The sequence below is a fragment of the Heteronotia binoei genome, chromosome 3 (assembly GCF_032191835.1).
Source record: "Heteronotia binoei isolate CCM8104 ecotype False Entrance Well chromosome 3, APGP_CSIRO_Hbin_v1, whole genome shotgun sequence".
NCBI classification, from domain to species: Eukaryota; Metazoa; Chordata; class Lepidosauria; order Squamata; family Gekkonidae; genus Heteronotia; species Heteronotia binoei.
In genome coordinates, this window is record NC_083225.1 from 55,050,035 (window position 1) to 55,069,515 (window position 19,481).

Sequence of the window (19,481 nt, forward strand, 5' to 3'; positions counted from 1 at the left end):
AAAATATTTATTTATTTATTTAAAAACTGTATAGATTGCCTTTTCAGAAAATATGTTCAAATAAAAATGAAATCTGCGCATGCAAAGCTTAGCATCAATTAACATTTACCTTTTACTTATTCACATATTCTTGATTAGAATTTATATATGTGTGTGTATACATATATATGTGTGCATATGTACACACATATATACATACAACACATATATATATACACACACACACACATACAACAGTATGTGAACAGGAAAAAGGCAAATGCCTTCAAGGGAAATAAACAGCCATTACACAAAGCTAGATTTGACTGCTGTTAAGCTACACACGACACGCACACACGGGGGAACGCATCAGAATAAGCATACCTAGTTAGATTTTCAAAAGGAAGTATGAGAGCTACGGTACCCTGCAGAAACATTACTTGTTTATTGTGGTAACGGTTTTATAAGCAAGACTCTTGGTTACGAAAGTTAAAAGTTGAAAAAAGTTTTGTAGCAATAAAAGCACGCGACAGGACTTGGCTGGGATTTCCAGCGCTCACCTTTGAACTGAAAACGGGGAGTCGGGCTCACCTCAAGGAAAGAGCCTTTGGGAATCTAGCATTCTATTCTAAAGATTGCTGCCTCTATGGGCTTTCTTTCTCCGTCTCCTTGAAAAGTTATCAAAATCCTCCTTCCCTTCCTCCAAGAAACTCGGGGTGGCGTCACTGCATGGTTTCTCCCGCCCGCTCCTTTTGTCTTTCTTACAACAACCCTGCGAGGAGGGCTAGACGGTGAAACAGCGACTGACCCAAAGTGATCCCAAGTAGTTCTGCGAAGAATTGAGCGCCGCCAGTCTTCCCGGTCCAAGTCCAACAATCCAGCCATTACACCACCCAGCTGGTAGCTAATCTGCTTCGTGGTCGCCGGAGGCCGCCTCATAGGTTCTGGCGCGCCATTGGCCTTTTCTCGCCTGAGGTCCTTTTCTCGCCTGCTCGCAGCCAAACAAATGCCTATGAACTGCTCCTCTGTCTTCACTGAGGCGGCAGCGCCCGGGGCATTGCGCTCCGCCTCCTTCGACTCATCCTCCTCCGCCTCCTCCTCATCGCCACCGCCTTGCCTCAAGGTGTTTGCGTTTCTCTTCCCGCCTCCGGCAGCAACAGGCGACGGGCCCCCAGCCCTGCGGAGCCCCCTTTTGGTTTGTCAGCAGCCAGGTGAGTGCAGGCGGCGGCCCTTTGAACTGGAGCAGTCCTGGGGTCTGCGCGCGTGGGAGTGAAAGTCGGTTATTAAAATGTGCCGCGGGCTCCCTTGCGTAGAGCACCTGTCTGCTCTCTCCAGGAGGGGAAAGAGCTTGGCCGGATGTCGTGCGGGGTTCCTAAGGTGAGCAGGCCGGGGCTGCCAGCTGTCGCCTCACCGCGCTTCGATTGCCTTTTCCCTCTAATCTTTGGTTTTGCCTCCGTTGGCTTCACTCGCGCTATACGCGGGGGACCTGTTGAGGGTGAAATGACACCACTCCCCTTACGGTGAATCAGCCCCTGCCCCCCCCACCCCCAAAGCAGAGCTCAGGCGGGCTAAAGTTGTAGACTCAAAGTTCATGTTAAATGTCTTTTTCCGGGGGGGCGGGTTGGGGTTAAATGGTAAATCTGTTGCTTTCTTCGTTTTAAAAAAACCCCAAACGTCATTGTTAAAACGGCGACACCAAGCGCCAAGAACCACCAAGCGCCAAGAATTCAGGATCTGGGGGTTTCTACCTGGTTTCTTCCATACTGATCATAGGCTTGAATTGCCAACTCCAGGTTGTGAAATTCCTTGGGATCTGGTGTGGAACCTGGGGAGAGGTGAGGGAAAACAAACCTCAGTAGAGGTACAGTGTTATAAAGTCCACCCTCTGAAGCTGCCATTTTCTCTGGGGGAGGAAGTCTTTGTTGTCTGGAGATAAGTATTTCAGGGATATCTCCAGGCCCCACCTGGAGGTTGGTTATTCAAGACCAGAAGATAATGGGACTAAAACTTTAGTCTTCTACCACGTTTCATCCATGTTGGGTGGGATATTTGAAATATACTAAGGGCCAGGGTAAACTAGTCAGCATGCTGTAGTTTTAAGCCAAACGGTAGGGTGTGTCAGTTTAAAGCCCGCCCTGCAAAAAGGGGAGGGGCTATTTTGGTATTTTTATCAAGGGAAGCTGGATTACACAAGAGTTGGTGAAATCATATGTTTATTTGTTTCCAGTTCCAACCTTTTATTGTATTTCACTGGTACATTTATAAGAGTTAAGTAGAAGTTTTAAGTAGAATGTGTATACTTTTTGATCAGAAGTCATTAGCAGTTTCTCAGTGCTGTACTGTTTTTGTTACTGGTCTTAATGTACATTTATTTGGAAGAAAGGTTCATTGATTCCAGTGTCCTTTGCTTCTACAATAGTATATTATTGCAACCCATTCCTATGGATGATTACTCAGAAGCAAGATCCACTATTACTAGAAAGATTTACTCCCAAGAAAGCATGTATAAGATTGCAGCACAAAATATACCTTGGCAAGGTATTACGTAAATGGTCACCCAACCACCTTAACATTTTAAAATAATATAGATATGCATGTTTATATTATTACACTTATTAATGTCATATTTAAAAAAACATACACATTCAAATTTTAATTTAGCATGCTGCCCCAGTTATTTGTTCATTTATTCGAAAGATTATTGTCCTACCTTTCTGATAAAATTTCTAATGCAGATAGTAACTGTAAGATAAAAAAATCAATAAAACAGCCTTATTCCCAAAATACATTAAATTGAACAAGAATACAACCATTAAAAGCCATGTTAAAAGCAGCACCAGAGCTATAAAATACATAAAGCACAATTAAATATAGCACTAATTTAAAAACATTTATTTATACTGCAATGCTTAATAATAAAAGAAGGTTGTCATAGCAGCAAAAATTAACTGCAAAACAGTTTTTTTAGCTGAATGAAATACTAAGTGAAAGCTAATTGAAATTAATATATCTTTGCATGGTGGCAAAATGACAATTGAAATGGCACCAGATGAACATTCCAGTGCCACCATGTAGAAGGATCTGCCACCTCAATTAAGTTGGCAGAGGCACCTGAAGAAAAGCCTCTGATGAAGATCATAAGGGAGGCAGGTGGTCCTTCATGTACCCTAGTCTCGGAGCTGTTAGGGTTCTATAAAGATTTAACCAGGCAAAGGGGGGTTAGCTTGTGGAACTCAAGGCAGCTTACAGTGCTGAGAGACCAGGACCACCAAACCAGGTGGTCCTCAACCCCCTCAAACAACAAATCCTGCTGTGGGCCCACCAAACATGAAATCCTGGCTACGGCCCTGATCTGACGTACTCATGTTGTAAACTTGTTCCTTCAAGAGGAAGAGCCAGCCCATCTAATATTGACAATAAAGTGACATCTAGGTTTGAAGAATACCCAGCAGCACCTCTGTTTTGTCTTGACCCAGCTTTATTAACGAAAACAGTCATCCAGTCTGTTACAATCTCCAGACATCCGCTGCCCCATCTGATTGTTCTGAAAAGAGCAACAGTTAAATTAAATTTGTATTCTAATAGCATGAATGTGGTGTGTTGAATCCAGTGATCCACCAGTGCTCAGATCAGAGATCTTTGTACAAAGATAGTAGATCTTCCTGCACGTCTACCTCCATTTCCTACATAAGTTGTTTCTGATCCCAGGAAAGTTGACTCCCAGGATAAAGTAATAGCCACATGGGTCATTGGTCTGTAATGCGGATACGTCTATGTGTGGTATTTTTGCAAAATGTATAATGTATTTAAAGTTTGTGTAACTGTATACAGGAGATATCTCTGTAGTGTATAATGCTAAATATAATTGGAAAGTTGCTGTGATACAGTAAAATTGTTGAAGTTCACATCTTCATCAAGTGCCAGTTAAACTATGTATTATGTATACAATACTAATTCTTAATCTACTACTTAAGATAAGTTACGTTATTGTATGACCAAAGGGTCAAAGGATTACTGAAGGAGAATAGGGAAATGGCTGAGAAGCTGAATGCATTTTTTGCCTCCGTCTTCACTGTGGAAGATGAGAAGTGTTTGCCTGCTCCAGAACCACTTATATTGGAAGGGGTGTTGAAAGACCTGAGTCAGATTGAGGTGACAAGAGAGGAGGTCCTTCAACTGATAGACGAATTAAAAACTAATAAGTCACCAGGTCCGGATGGCATACATCCAAGAGTTCTGAAAGAACTCAAAGTTGAACTTGTGGATCTCCTGACAAAAATATGTAATCTTTCACTGAAATCTGCCTCTGTTCCTGAGGACTGGAAGGTAGCAAATGTCACCCCCATCTTTAAAAAGGGTTCCAGAGGAGATCCGGGAAACTACAGGCCAGTCAGTCTGACTTCAATACCGGGAAAGTTGGTAGAAACCATTATCAAGGACAGAATGAGTGGGCACATTGATGAACATGAGTTATTGTGGAAGACTCAGCATGGGTTCTGTAAGGGAAAATCTTGCCTCACTAACCCGTTACAGTTCTTTGAGGGGGTGAACAAACATGTGGACAAAGGAGACCCAATAGATATTGTTTACCTTGACTTCCAGAAAGCTTTTGATAAAGTTCCTCATCAAAGGCTCCTTAGTAAGCTCAAGAGTCATGGAGTAAAAGGAAAGGTCCTCTTGTGGATCAAAAACGGGCTAATTAATAGGAAGCAGAGAGTGAGTATAAATGGGCAGTCTTCGCAGTGGAGGATGGTAAGTATTGGAGTGCCGCAGGGCTCAGTATTAACTTGTTCATAAATGATTTGGACTTGAGAGTAAGCAGTGAAGTGGCCAGGTTTGCAGATGACACTCAATTGTCCAGGGTGGTGAGAACCAGAGAAGATTGTGAGGAACTCCAAAGGGATCTGTTGAGGCTGGGTGAATGGGCGTCAACGTGGCAAATGAGGTTCATTGTGGCCAAGTGCAAAGTAATGCACATTGGGGCCAAGAATCCCAGCTACAAATACAAGTTGATGGGGTGTGAACTGGCAGAGACTGACCAAGAGAGAGATCTTGGGGTCATGGTAGATAACGCAATGAAATTGTCAAGACAGTGTGCGATAGCAATAAAAAAGGCCAACACCATGCTGGGTATTATTAGGAAGGGAATTGAAAACAAATCAGCCAGTATCATAATGCCCCTGTATAAATCGATGGTGCGGTCTCATTTGGAATACTGTGTGCAATTCTGGTCACCGCACCTCAAAAAGGATATTATAGCATTGGAGAATGTCCAGAAAAGGGCAACTAGAATGATTAAAGGGTTGGAACACTTTCCCTATGAAGAAAGGTTAAAATGCTTGGGGCTCTTTAGCTTGGAGAAACGACTGCGGGGTGACATGATAGAGGCTTACAAGATAATGCATGGAATGGAGAAAGTAGAGAAAGAAGTACTTTTCTCCCTTTCTCACAATACAAGAACTCGTGGGCAATCGATGAAATTGCTGAGCAGTTGGGTTAGAACGGATAAAAGGAGGTACTTCTTCACCCAAAGGGTGATTAACATGTGGAATTCACTGCCACAGGAGGTGGTAGCAGCTACAAGCATAGCCAGCTTCAAGAGGGGGTTAGATAAAAATATGGAGCAGAGGTCTATCAGTGGCTATTAGCCACAGTGTGTATATATATGTATGTGTGTGTATATAATTTTTTGCCCACTGTGACACAGAGTGTTGGACTGGATGGGCCATTGGCCTGATCCAACATGGCTTCTCTTATGTTCTTATGATTTGTTCAGCTTCTTAAAATATTCCAGAAATATATCTAAATATAATACATTTTAAAACCACACCTGCATATCTAGGATATACCTCCTGCTATACGATGTACCTCAAACCTTGAACTATAGTTAAAGGGTTAGTTCATTCATTAGCCATTTATGACTTCGAACATGAATTACAAAATAATGGAAATTTAAAATGTTAGAAATCTTTTTCTTTTGAAGAATATTTGCTTTGGAAGAAAACAGGTGATGCATTTTGATTGCTCTGGCCAAGTATTTGCTATATACTAATCTGTTACCCCAAATGGTCTGGTACCTGATTGATTGTTTGGGGAAGTTAGGTAAGCAAGAGGGGGTAACCTGAGATCTTTTTATACCAAGATTTTCCCTTAGAGAACTCTTAAATAAATCAGACTGATGTTCAACTAATAATGTTTTTAATTGGAAAACACTTAAAAGGCAAAAACATACTCTAAAAGCCACACTGAAAACACTCTTGCAAGGTTGGCATAAGGGAAAAAAGTAGTGTGGAAAAGGGGGTGTAATAGATTAGGGAAGAGGCTATATTTACCTGTCTTTGAAGATTCAGATCTGTGGAGGAGAGATGTAACCTGCGCTTCAAGGAGCCTACATGTGAGTAGGGGTGCTCACTGCATAGCAAAGGAGAGACAGATGGAATAGCGAGTAACCAAGACAAGTTAGCCAGCCAGCCCTACCCCCTGCAAGCAAGTAGGCAAGCAAAAAGCAAAAGCTAACTATTAAAAATGTGAGCTTTCCCCATCCAGGGGGGAAAAGATGTCTAAGAACAAAATGATTTGGGGTATTACCAGTGAATGATACAAGTGTTTCTTAAGTTTTCCTGGCAACCCATTGTTGTTCCTTTTTAGGTGAAAGGGACTTGTTTGCTTGTCATATTTTTTTGATCACCTCTAAATATTTTTCAGAGGCTTATTTCCTGGCAGGCAGCTTGGGGGTCACCTTTCAGTCAGTTACTTCATGTAAATTGTTATCTGGAGTGATAGCTAATGTGAAGAGTGTTTGCGTCTGTCTTTAACTGATCACCAAACTGCTCCTCTGCAGGGTAGAACTGACTGGTAACACATTGGGCTGCAAATTGGGAATTTGACTTTCCAAGGGTACTGATCTCGTGATTTTATAAACATTCTAGAGTGGAACTCTCAGTCAGCAGCCCCCCACCTCCTCCAGGCAAATATTAGATTAAGGAGGAAAAAAGCTTGACATTCTTACAGGTGTTTGTTTTTCTAGCTTTGTAATCCTTGGAAGAAAGATTGCATATCTTTGCAGCCTTATCACAAGGAAGGGAGCAGGTATTTTTATACAGTTCTAGCACTGAAGCAGGGATTTTGTTGTCTTAGGTTGCTTGGAAATTAATTTGCTGCATTTGAGACAAGACACTGCTAAAAGGTGCCATTTTTTCTTTATTGTCAAATATTTTTCAAATGAAGACTTCAGAAGAAGCCCCTCAGCCTACTTGTTGTATTTCCCTTCTCACATAAGCTAGCTGTAACTTTTATTATTTCCTTTTAATTTATACTGTTAAGTATGAGACATTTGTCTGATAATGGTGGCTTTTTTCGGTCCTATAATGTGATTCACTCAAAGAGAATTGCTAAGCATTTATTATGTAGGACCAAAGCAAGATTAACCTCATAAGAACAAATGTTAAGAATAGGTGCTATGTGTCCTGAATGCAACCTTATCCTTGTGTTGTTCATGGAATCTGGAAGGAAAAGGGTTGGATCGGTCCCTGTTTCGATGTCATTTTGTATGCTTTCTCTGAGAAATTCACCAGAACTTTGGGGAATGAGACAGTTTAAGAAGGGCGTGAACATTTTCTCCATATATACTCTACATTTTGGGGTTAAGTGAAAGACAAATAATTCATTTGTGGATTTTGTGTGTGTGTGAGAGTGACAGAGTAGTAACATTAAGTGAAATAATTCAAATCAAGTCTTAAATTCAAAGTTATTTTTTTGCCAGTCATTTTTTCTAGTGTCCTGAAAAAGTACTAAAATAATTGCTAAAGGGAATGTAATATAGGAAACATTCCTTGCTAACACCTAATTCACCTAACAACGTGCTTTGTATCTATAACTACTTCCTTTTACCCCCACTCCTAAATTACAACTCAAGAGGTACAAGTTGCATAAAAATGTGCTTAAGAAATTCTCATGATAGTTATTACAGCAAGCTTCTTTATTTATTTTATTTTATTTATATCCCTCCCTCCCCGCTGAAGCAGGCTCAGGGGGGCTAAATGAAAAGAATTATAGTGCTTCCCTGACCAAGGTCTGACAATATTTTTACTTATCTGAGGATTTTTAACTTGTTTTTCAGCATAAAAATATTTGAAAGTGAGATGTGACAATAGAATAAAACATTAAAATCCAGTAATAAGTTTCAAAAGGGAAACATAACTGTATAGTCAACAAATCATAATTAGCAGCAACATGTATTTTAAACTTCATAAACATGGTAACTGGAAATCTTTTTAAGACACTTAAAGTAATGGATTGGCTTTGGAAAGTACAAGAGTTGTGCATTTTAGATAAAACAGCTGATTCTTTAATACATCATGACTTAGATCTATACAAATCAAAATTCAGGCTGTCTGGTTCCCCTTCTGGAATATTTAGCAAACAAAGAAGAAAATAGTAGTCTACTAGAAGCTATTAATGTTATCTACTGAATGGTGATATAATTTTTTCCCTTTTATTTTTTCTTTTTCAATTGATTAACAATAGGAATAACCCAATTCAGCACTGTTTTTTTATTTTCAGTTAATGGTTCTATACTCATTGTAATTGACATTTGTATGATTGAATTTATTCAATAAAGTTAAATACATTTTAAAAATGGGTAAACGAATGTGTCTTACGGGCAAGTAGTTCCATAATTCAGTATAAACTGATCACTAAGAAGTGGCTGCTAGCTGATTGTATAGACAAGTTAAATCATGATCTAAACTCTTGTCTTCCTCTCACCTATCCAGAACCCAGTATGTCAGCATACAGGTAAAGTCAAAGAGGTGTGCTTCACTGGCTGGGAGGTAGGGAGCAGAATGGGGTTTAACTTGTTGGGCTATATGATGCTTACTTGACAGTTTAGTTGTGGTACCTCCTCTAGTCAGTATATTGTTGTCACCTTGAAGAGGGAATATATGAGAAAGAAAGAAGAATCCCTTGTCAAGGTATAGAGAACATACTGGTTATATTAGCATCCATAGCAACCTTTCTGACATCCACCAATCACTGCATGGTATGGCACCAACACCCCTATAAGTGGCATATAGAGATGCATTCAACCAACATGTAATGATGCAGTCACAGCCCCCTGATATCTGGTACTCACTGCTCCATATATGGAGTACACAGCTCTGCCTTCTTGAATGAGTACTATAGTGCAACCAGTAGGAGCCCTGAAATGAGCAGTCATTGTTACATTTGCCTAACACTGCTCTGCTCAAAAGACTTACAGGTACTCCATCTCGTTATACATATTCTAAAGGTAGTTTCATGTGGGTATCCATGTTAATCTGTAGTGGTAAAGCAATATTTGAGTCCAGTAGCATTTTAAAGACCAGCAAAATATTCCAGATATAAGCTTTTATAAATCATAGAATGATAGAGTTGGAAGGAAGGAATCTCCAGTGTCAGCTAGCCCAACCCCCTGCATGACGCAGGAAATCCACAAATACCTCCCCAAAAGTTCACAGAATCAGCATTGCTGTCAAATGGCCATCTTGTCAAGCATGCAGTTTTCAATGACGAGTCAAGTGGATACAAAACTACGTTTATTGATAGACTGATACGCTCTCCTGGTACAGGTTCTTGAGAGTGATGCCAAACATACATTGATACAATACTTTTAAGACAGACTTCAAAGGATTCCCAAAGGTGGGGGCGAGGGATGTGCTCTAACACATAAACTATCATAAATGTCTACATTCTCACAATGTTATCAGTGTCTCGTCCTTGTTTTCCCAGATGTCTCACACTCCCAGGTAGGAACGTATGGGAAGGTGTTGATTACTCTTTCTCAAGTTAGTTTTGTTTCTCTCTACTCTACTTCACAAGCAATAAAGTAAGGTGGGGGAAGGGGAAAGAATAACAGAGCTAACATACTTTGGTCCTCCATGATATTTCGCAGACCAGTTTTATGGAGGACCCTAAAACCATTAATTACCATTGGAATTCTACCATGCTTGACACATCTAGCCTCTGTTTAAAAATCTCCAAAGAAGGAGAGCCCACCACCTCCTGAGGAAGCTTATTCCAATGAAGAACTGCTCTGTCAGGGAGTTCTTCCTAACGTTCCTAAAGAGTCAAAGCTGTCAGATACCACTGTAGTTGGTATTTGACAAAGAGAGATTTGACTTGTAAAATCTTATAACATGGAAAATTTTGCTGGCCTTTAAAGTGCTACTGGACTCGATCTTTGTTCATGCTTTAAAGGGGAGACTCTGCTCCCCCAACCAGTATATAGTCAGTATATAGGTGAACAACCAAAAGCGGGGGGGGGGGATCCCTGCCTCAAACTGGGACTGCTCCAGTTGTTCCTCTCTGCCTCCAGCCATACCTACTCTGTATTGCCTCAACAAGCCCTCCTCCCACTACTTGTTTGTGATACATATGACCAGTGCTGAAGGGGGGGCGGGTTGGCAGATATGCTGGTACTTCATCACCAGGAACCCAATGCGCTACATTCATACGTCACATCTAACTGACATTAAGTCTGTGTACCAACTGGCTTGTTGCTAGGCTCATGCACATGCCTCTCACCTTCTCCCTTTTGTTGCAGCATGGAACACAGTGAAGGAATCATTTCATTACTATGATGACCAAATAAAGGTGTGAGGTTTAACCAGAGTTAGTTTTTTCCAGAATCCTGGGGGGTTTTTTTGGAGGGGGGGACCTAACTGTGGTTAAACAATGTACCTGCATTGTGGTACACTAGATGCATGATTACTCTGTTCATACTTCAAATTATGAATCCATGTTTAGAGGGTAGCTGGGTATTCACGAGACAGTGAACAAATATTGCATGGACCAAGTTTTACTCAAATTATCTGGCAAGATTTCATTCTGCACAGATTAATGTTGCTAGGTTTTCTAATTGTTGAGTGATCGTACATACCTATTACATTCTTATGATGGGGTCATAGAGGTTCATCACAGAAGTCAGATCGATGTCACAGTTAGACCTAACAGAATTGTCCATTGATTCTCTACAATTATGTCCCTTCAAGCAATTTACTTATTCAAGGATTAAAATTGTTCTACGCTTGTCTGATTTGTTTAAAGTTTATGTGTTACCCTTAATTGGAGACATTTCAGAAGGAGCTCAGAATGGCATAGCTGTCTTTCATACTTACATTAAATAATACTTACATAAATTAATAAATTAAGTATGTACTACCGGAGGCCTTTAGATGACCAAACTGGACTTTTCCCTCTTCTCTCTCAAGGAGAATAAAAGTTAAAATAACTGTATGGTGAGCTTATTTGGAATGGTAAAAGCTCAAAGTTAATATAACAATAATCATTCTGATCTGTACCTCTTCAGATTGCAGGTGGAGCATCATACTGTTTTATGTTTCCCACACAAGATAGTTTTTTATGTGTTCATTCTGGAGAGCTTAGCACAGGCCTATTCAAGAAACATTGAAAAACAAGGCTCTTGTTTATGTTGTTTGTATACTTATGTCCTGCTTTGCTGATCGTTGTCTTCCAAAGCTGTTTATATCACCAAGGAGACAAACCCTACCCTTAAAATCTACAAAGGCAAGGGAAAAGGATTGGCGTCAAGGCTGGCTCCCCCACTAGGCAAATAAGGCAGTTGCCTAGGGCGCCGGCAGGATGGGGGCAGCAAATTCGGCCTCCCCCCACCAGGCAAATGCCTAGTTTGCCCCCCCCCCGTGCCGCCGCCTCCCTTCCTTCCGCACCCTGTGTTGATTTTAAAGCTGGAACAGTCTGTCAGGACCGGAGTCCTGAAAGGGTGACCTCGCTGTTGCTGACTCCTCCCCACTTCCTGCATTGGAGAGGAGTCAGCGACAGCGAGGCCACCCTTTCAGGACTCCGGTCCTGACAGACTGTGAGAGTGGCCCTGCAGTGCGGTTTTACCCGCTGTTTGAGCAATTCGCGGGGGGGGGGTGGTCTTTAGATAGTCGGAACGCGGCACTAGAGCTGGTTCCGGCTTTGAAATCGACATGGAATGGGGAAGGGAGGAGGAGGAGGCACGGTGGGGAGGAAAGGAGGTGCGAGGGCACTGTGGGGGGCATCAGGCAGCAAGTCTGCCTAGGGCACCATGGGGCGTCGGGCCGCCCCTGATTGGAGTGATGGAGAAAAGTAGGTGAGGGACATCAGTTTGACATCATTTATATACATTTGGGCCGGGTTGATCTTTCTTTGATGAAAGTGATGGAATAATTCTGGCATGACAAAGGCAAGAGTGTCTTTCCTCCTTTTTGCTCTCCTTTCAATCTACTTCCCAAGCATCAATTTATTTGTTCCTGAGGTTAGCCACCCATCAGTGTTCCACCACCCTTCTCAAATTTCAGCCAGTGTTCTCAATTGTGTGGGACTCCAGCATCTTAAAGACCTGCTTAATCAGGGTCCCTTTTGTCATCATGTTAGTTGAACAGAGAACTTGGATTTTCAGGGATGACAAAGATATTTGAAGGCTGAAAATATGCTCCCCTCCACAACCATCATGAACTGAAAGAAGATCCACAAAACAAAATTATTCTTCTGCCCTGGCTATCACTTTATGTCTAGACATCAGGAATATCTAGTAATTAACTGGTAGTATAATTTTGCTAGATCAATACTGGGCCAGCAGTTAGCAAATCATTCATTTTCGTGACAGGGGCTGTATGCCTTTAAACAACAAGTACGGTACATGTTCAGCCACAACAAGCAGGGTCAGCCGCAAAGAAAAGTTAGCAATCTTAGGATAAGATAAGAATTTAAACTCTAGTATAGATAATTTTAAGGCCCTTCTGAGGCTGTTTTTCTATGCTAGTAAGCCCTGAGAGATCTCTCAAGTTGTTTTTTTTTTCAAATACCAGGTCAACTTTGACTAAAACTGCTGGATTTTGTAAATAAGCATGAGAATCAAATGAATGCTGCTCGTTTTCAAATAAGATTATTGCTGTTGTGTATAGTTAGAAATATACATGCTATTTGTGCTAAGTATGTGCATTTTTATTTTATTTTATATAATTATGCCTATGAGCCATTGGTATGAAATTCAGAAGACGGCTTAAGACATTTTTCAGAGCAATGCTCCAGAACAGTGGGTATGTTAGGTATACTGTATTACTGGAAGAGTTGAAGCAAGAATGTCTTATAACACCATTCAACAATGAAGGAATGTATTTGAACTAATACATGATTTTTTATGGGTGTATACCAAAAATTGAATTGGGCTGATTTAGTGTCTATTCATATTTATAAAATTTCATTTCACTGGGTGTTTGATTTGGTCCTTTGTGTGACCAACATAATGCATCCGTCAGTTATGAGAATGAGGAAATGACCTGGGTGTCTCAAGTGTTAGATTCCTGGTAGCTCATTGAGAAACTACAGGCAAAGAAAATACAAGGGAGATGACTAGGGGCAACTGGTGGGAGACTTTGGCCAAATCCAGTATGACAAGGGCTAAAGCTCATCTTAAAGCATACATCTGCACAGTGTAGGCCTGCAGAGCTGTGATGTTGGGATCTGGGCTTCAGAAGGAGTAGACTGCTAGGTGGCCCACAGTGATCTTTTTGATCAACACTTTGCAGATAAAATCTCTCACATCCATATAGATTTGGATTCTATATTAGCAGTGACAGGGTCAGATGATGCCAGAGTGCCAACTTGTTGAACTGTTTGGAATACTTTTCAGTTTATTCAATGGAAACAGCAAAAGTAGCAGCAGCAACTTTTATGCCCCACTTTTCCCTATCTGAAGAAGCCTCAAAGCAGCTTACAGTCACATTCCCTTCCCCTCCCCGCAACAGGCACCTTGTGAGGTAGGTGGGGGTAAGAGAGTTTTTCAGAACTGTGACTGGTCCAAGGTCACCCAAGCAGGTTTCATGTAGAGGAGAGGGGAATCAAACCTGATTATCCAGATTAGAGTTTGGTGGTGTTAACCTCTACACTATGCTGGCTCAGGATGTGGACAGGGTCCTTGGAGGTTTGAGGTCTATCACCTACTTGTATGACCCTTGCCCTTCCTAGCTGCTTAAATCTGTGGGGGAGGGTGTTTGGCTGAGTCCAATATGTAATTAGTGCCTCCTGGAGGGGTGGTGGTGGTTGCCCTGGACTTGAAAACAGGCTGTGGTACATCCACTACTGAAGAAGTCTACCCTGGAGCCAAGAGATTTCAATAACTATCATCTAGCATGCAATGTTCCGTTCTTGAGCAGATGATAACTGCAAGCACTCCTGGATGAAGCAAATTGTCTGGATCCTTTCCAGGCTGGTTTCAGGCCTGGTTATGAGGCTGAAACAGCCTTGGTTGATCTATGCTGGTAGATGGACAGAGGAGTGCAACTCTGGATTCTTCTGGATCTCTCTGTGACCTTCTTTCATGAGCCCTGACGAGGACAAGCTGGAAGGGTTAACAGACCTGGAAGAGTTGCCAGCCAGTTCCTCAGCTAAACAAACAGCAGCTGGCCCATCAATCACTCTCCAGGCACCAGTGTCAGCTGTTGATGATCAATCTCCTCCTCCCATCTCAAGAGTTCGAAGCAGGCTCCGGAAAGAACTTTCAGAGCAAAGACATGAGGCACGCTGGTGCTTCAGATCTCTCAGCCCTGAGTTCTAGCATAGTCACTGCCACCCAGGGAGCAAGCTGATTGAGACTCTCATATAGCTCCCACCCAGGACCTGGTAACCTTGTGGAAGCAACAAGTCTATTCTCTGGCTTGCATCCACACTCCTCCCTGATTCCTTATCTTGACCTGCTTGATTTCCTTGGCACCCTGACCTTTTGGCTTTTGGATATTGACTTCTGATTCCAGTTTGTGTTTCTGCATTGGTGACTTGACTCCTGCTTGACTTCCTGGACTTTGACCTTGGACTGGCTTTGGACTCCTGCCTGCCTGCACCCTGAGAACGTGACACCTTCAGTACCATTGGTCATGGTATCTGTCTAGATTACTTGCCAGGCTAGGACTAGGAGGCAGTGTTTTGCAGTTGTTCCTGTCCTATCTGGAGGTAGATTTCAGAAGGTGGTGCTGGGGACCTGCTGCTCAGCCTCTTGGGGTCCCCCAAGGTTCCTGTGCTTTTTACCATCTACATGAAATTGCTGGGTGAAGTAATTTGGAGATTTTATTTGGGTTGTCTGTCCCCTGTATGCAGATGACACTCAGTTCTAATCCCAGGGAGGTAGAAACCGTGAACCTAGTGCTTGGAGGCAGTTTTGGAATGGATGCCACAGGAGGAGGAAGAGAAGAAAAAGAAATTGGGTTTATACCCTGCCCTTCACTCAGAGTCTCAGAGCAATCTCCTTTCCCCTCCCCATAACAGACACCATGTGAGGTTGTGGGGCTGAGAGAGCTCTGACAGAAACTGCTCTTGAGAGAACAGCTCTGAGAGAATTAGAACTGACTCAAGCTCACTCCAGCAGGTGCACGTGGAAGTGCGGGGAATCAAACCCAGTTCTCTCAAGTAAGAATCTGCACACTTAATCACCAAACTGGTAAGCAGAAGGCTGATTTCAGTGTCACCCATTTTGGATGGAGTGGTACTCCCCTTAAAGGAACAGATGCATAGTTTGGGACTGCTTTTTGACCCAGGCGTACAGCTGAATAGCATGTGACAGCCATGGAGTGCCTTTTAGAAGTTTCAGCTAGTTAACCGGGTGTGGTCTTTCTAAGCAGAAAAGGTCTGGCTGCTGTGGTGTGTCTCCTGGTTACAAGTGAGGATTGACAATTCTGGGTTGGAAAATTCCTGGTAATATGAGGGTGGGGTTTGGGAAATGGAGGGACCTCAGCAGAGTATTATGTCACACAGCCCATCCTCCAAAGCAGGCATTTTCTCCAGGGGAACTGGCCTCTGGAGATCAGTTAAAACTAGCTTTTTAGGCCCCATCTGGAGGTTGCCAACCCTTAGTTTACATCTAGATTAGATTACTGCAATGCACTCTACATAGGGATGCCCCTGAGAAGTGTTTGGAAACTTAAGTTTAGTTGATGCAGAATGGATTTTGACTGGAGTGCGTCATAGTCTTAGCCTATCTACATGGGTTTCCAATCTGTTTATGCATCACATTCAAATGCCCATCCTCCAAAGCAGGCATTTTCTCCAGGGGAACTCGCCTCTGGAGATCAGTTAAAACTAGCTTTTTAGGCCCCATCTGGAGGTTGCCAACCCTTAGTTTACATCTAGATTAGATTACTGCAATGCACTCTACATAGGGATGCCCCTGAGAAGTGTTTGGTACTTCACAGAAGTACTGTGTGCAGTTCTGGTCGCCGCACCTCAAAAAGGATATTATAGCATTGGAGAAAGTTCAGAAAAGGGCAACTAGAATGATTAAAGGGCTGGAACACCTTCCTTATGAAGAAAGGTTGAAACGCTTAGGGCTCTTTAGCTTGGAGAAACGTCGACTGAGGGGTGACATGATAGAGGTTTACAAGATAATGCATGGGATGGAGAAAGTAGAGAAAGAAGTACTTTTCTCCCTTTCTCACAATACGAGAACTCGTGGGCATTCGATGAAATTGCTGAGCAGACAGGTTAAAACGGATAAAAGGAAGTATTTCTTCACCCAAAGGGTGATTAACATGTGGAATTCACTGCCACAGGAGGTGGTGGCGGCCACAAGCATGGCCACCTTCAAGAGGGGGTTAGATAAAAATATGGAGCAGAGGTCCATCAGTGGCTATTAGCCACAGTGTGTGTGTATATATATATATATATATATATATATATATATATATATATATATATATTTGGCCGCTGTGTGACACAGAATGTTGGACTGGATGGGCCATTGGCCTGATCTAACATGGCTTCTCTTATGTTCTTATGTTCTTATGCTGGTGTTATCTATGGTTTGGGACCAACATACCTGAATGACTGCCTGTTCTCATATGAAACTACCTGACCGCTATCGTTTTAATTGTTTTAATTTTTTGGTTTTGTGTGGTTTTAATGATTTTAAAGATGTGCTTTGATTATTATGAATCCTTTTAATTTCATGGCCACCTTCGTAGTCTTGATGAGAGCAGAAAGGCAGGGTATAAATTTTGTACATAAATAAATAATCTTAAACAGAGTTGTATTCTTTTGAGCAAATTGACTTCATCATTCCATAGAATATATAAAGTGGAATTGTTTAGGAGGGCATTTTTATAAAGAGAATAGGGTTGTAGTTTATTACATTGTTTATTGTTATGTATTAACTTGTTTTTAATGCAGTAAATTTTAATTCTGTAATTCAGTCATGTTTTATACTTTTTATTGCATTGTTTTTAAATTTTGAACTCCACCTTGAGTCTCGGTAAGAAAGAAGTCTATAAATACAGTGAGTAAAAAAATAAAATATTCTGTACCTCAGTTCATATTTTGTACAGGATCTATTCTAGAACATGGAAAAAGTGGTATCACTGCAAATTCAAATGTTCCTGTGAGAATGGAGCATCACATTACCATCAGGAACACTAGGAATCAACAAATTATATGTCTTGCAGTATCGCATTCATTTTAAAGTTAAAGCTGAAGGGTTTTTTTGTCAACTTCTACGAGGGAGCACAACTGTCATCATTTTTCTCATAACATTTACTAATCTAGTTTATCTAGCTGTCCCGACTCTAGTTTTGTCTTCGTTTTAATGAATAATTCATTACCTTTCAGTCCTTGTGTTGGTGAAATTTAAGTTGCGTTGTTTGTAAAGATTACTCAGTGTGGAAAAACAAATGTCTCTGTTTCTTTGAGGTATACTAGGATTATATTATATTTCAGTTTAACATCTGCTGTGTTAAAGCACTTAAATGATGGAATCTTTTAATTAGGCTGCTTGGCATTGGCAGGTTTTCAGGGCTGTTCTTGTGGCAATTGAGAGGCAAGTCTTTCTTCCAAGTCAGAATAACAATAGGCTAGAGCAAAAATGGCAGTGTTGCTTGGTTACATTTCATCACTTGGGAATCAGCGTTCCATGTGGCTTGTTCAGGATCCAAATTGCAAGGTGATTTCTCAGTAATGTATTAGTCTGATACACTCAGATGTGACTAGCTAAATCTCATGTCTTAATTAATGTTCAGCTGTGAAGAAGAAATATAAGACTTTTTAAATCCCTTTAAAACCACATGAATTGATTAGTGTGTTAAAACATTTCTTAAATTGTGTGGGGGTTGTTCAGACTTTGGAGCATTAGTTTTTTACATTTTATGTGGAAATTCAAGGCTAGATTGTCAGGGGTTTTTTTTGTAGCAGGAACTCCTTTGCATGTTAGGCTACCCCCCCCCCCCCGATGTAGCCAATCCTCCAAGAGCTTACAGTAGGCCCTGTAAGAAGAGGCCTGTAAGCTCTTGGCGGATTGACTACATCGGGAGTGTGTGGCCTAGTATCCAAAGGAGTTCCTGCTCCAAAAAAAGCCCTGGATTGTATTATGTTGCAACCTATGTTCTCTCTAAGCTGCAGAGTCTTGTGAGCAAAAATTCTACTTTGTGAGCTACTGCATAAATTATTGTGCCATTTTTCCTGAGCTAAGACAAAAATGTGTGAGTTGGAGGCTAAAAATCTGTGAGCTAGCTAACGCTATCTCAGTTTAGAGGGAATAATGATTGCAACATAAACACAAATTCCAAGAGGGTACCACATTATCTGCTACAGCTGAAATGACAGTCTTGTGGAACCATAATGGTATTTATAGTGGCATAAACTTTTGTGAGCTACTGTGTTGCCTCCTCCCCATAACAAACTGGGTTTTGGCTGAGGGATCTGGGAAACAACTATTGCTGGTCCCCAGCTGCTGCTTTGTGCAATAGAAATTTGGCTTAAAAAGTGCCATGATGTCACTTCTAATCACACTACCAGAAGTGATGTCATGGCATCCTGCGATGCCCACCCCCACCTCTAGAAGCTTCCAGGGGTTGCCAGCCCTTGGGTAACAACACTAGTTCCGGTTCATGAAACCGTAAGTTACAGTGAATGTGTTGGTCTTTATGGTGTCACAGCCCTATTATTTACATTTAGTACCTACTAGAAGAATATTTTTCACATGACAGTTAATCTGCATTTATCTAATTACTAATTATTCATAATTCCTAATTCATTGTTGCAGGAACAAATACATTAGAATACATAAACTGATCCAAGAATCCCCTTCCATGATGTCAGTAGTCTTCCTCCATTGGGGAAAGGCTCCCTGAAACAGAGGAAGACTCCTCGGTTAGTGGAAGGCCATCCTTGGATCCTACCCAGAGCCCTTGTTATCAGATCTTTATTTTTTTTAAAGTGCATCTCTTTAGTCTCTGAATCAAGCCAAGGAAATTTTGGGGTACTTTCTAAATTTGGAAGTAAATTCCAATTATTTTGTTGAAACTTCCTTCTAGGCTGATTAGATTTATTATTTAAGCCTTTGACCTGTTTCCAAATGCACATACTTATTCAGTTAAAATCCATGGGTTTGCCTCCAAGTTAAAGGGTCACAGAGGAGATCCTTAGGCCAATTCTGCACTGACCCCTGTTTGCCAGCTCAGAAGCAAAAGATGGAAAGTGAC

The 19,481-nt window shown here is 41.4% G+C and overlaps 1 protein-coding gene across 2 annotated transcripts in view; it reads left to right on the forward strand.

The window, feature by feature from the left end:
* Positions 1-409: 409 nt before the first annotated feature.
* Positions 410-19,481, forward strand: part of CRACDL (CRACD like) — an 86,505-nt gene continuing 67,433 nt past the window's right edge. Inside the window, exon 1 of one of the 2 annotated variants that reach the window (XM_060233843.1) lies at positions 410-1,356. In XM_060233843.1, coding sequence (XP_060089826.1) covers positions 1,268-1,356 — 89 coding nt within the window. In that variant the 5' untranslated portion in view covers positions 410-1,267. The remainder of the gene's footprint in view (positions 1,357-19,481) is intronic. The other variant, XM_060233845.1, reaches the window with a different exon arrangement.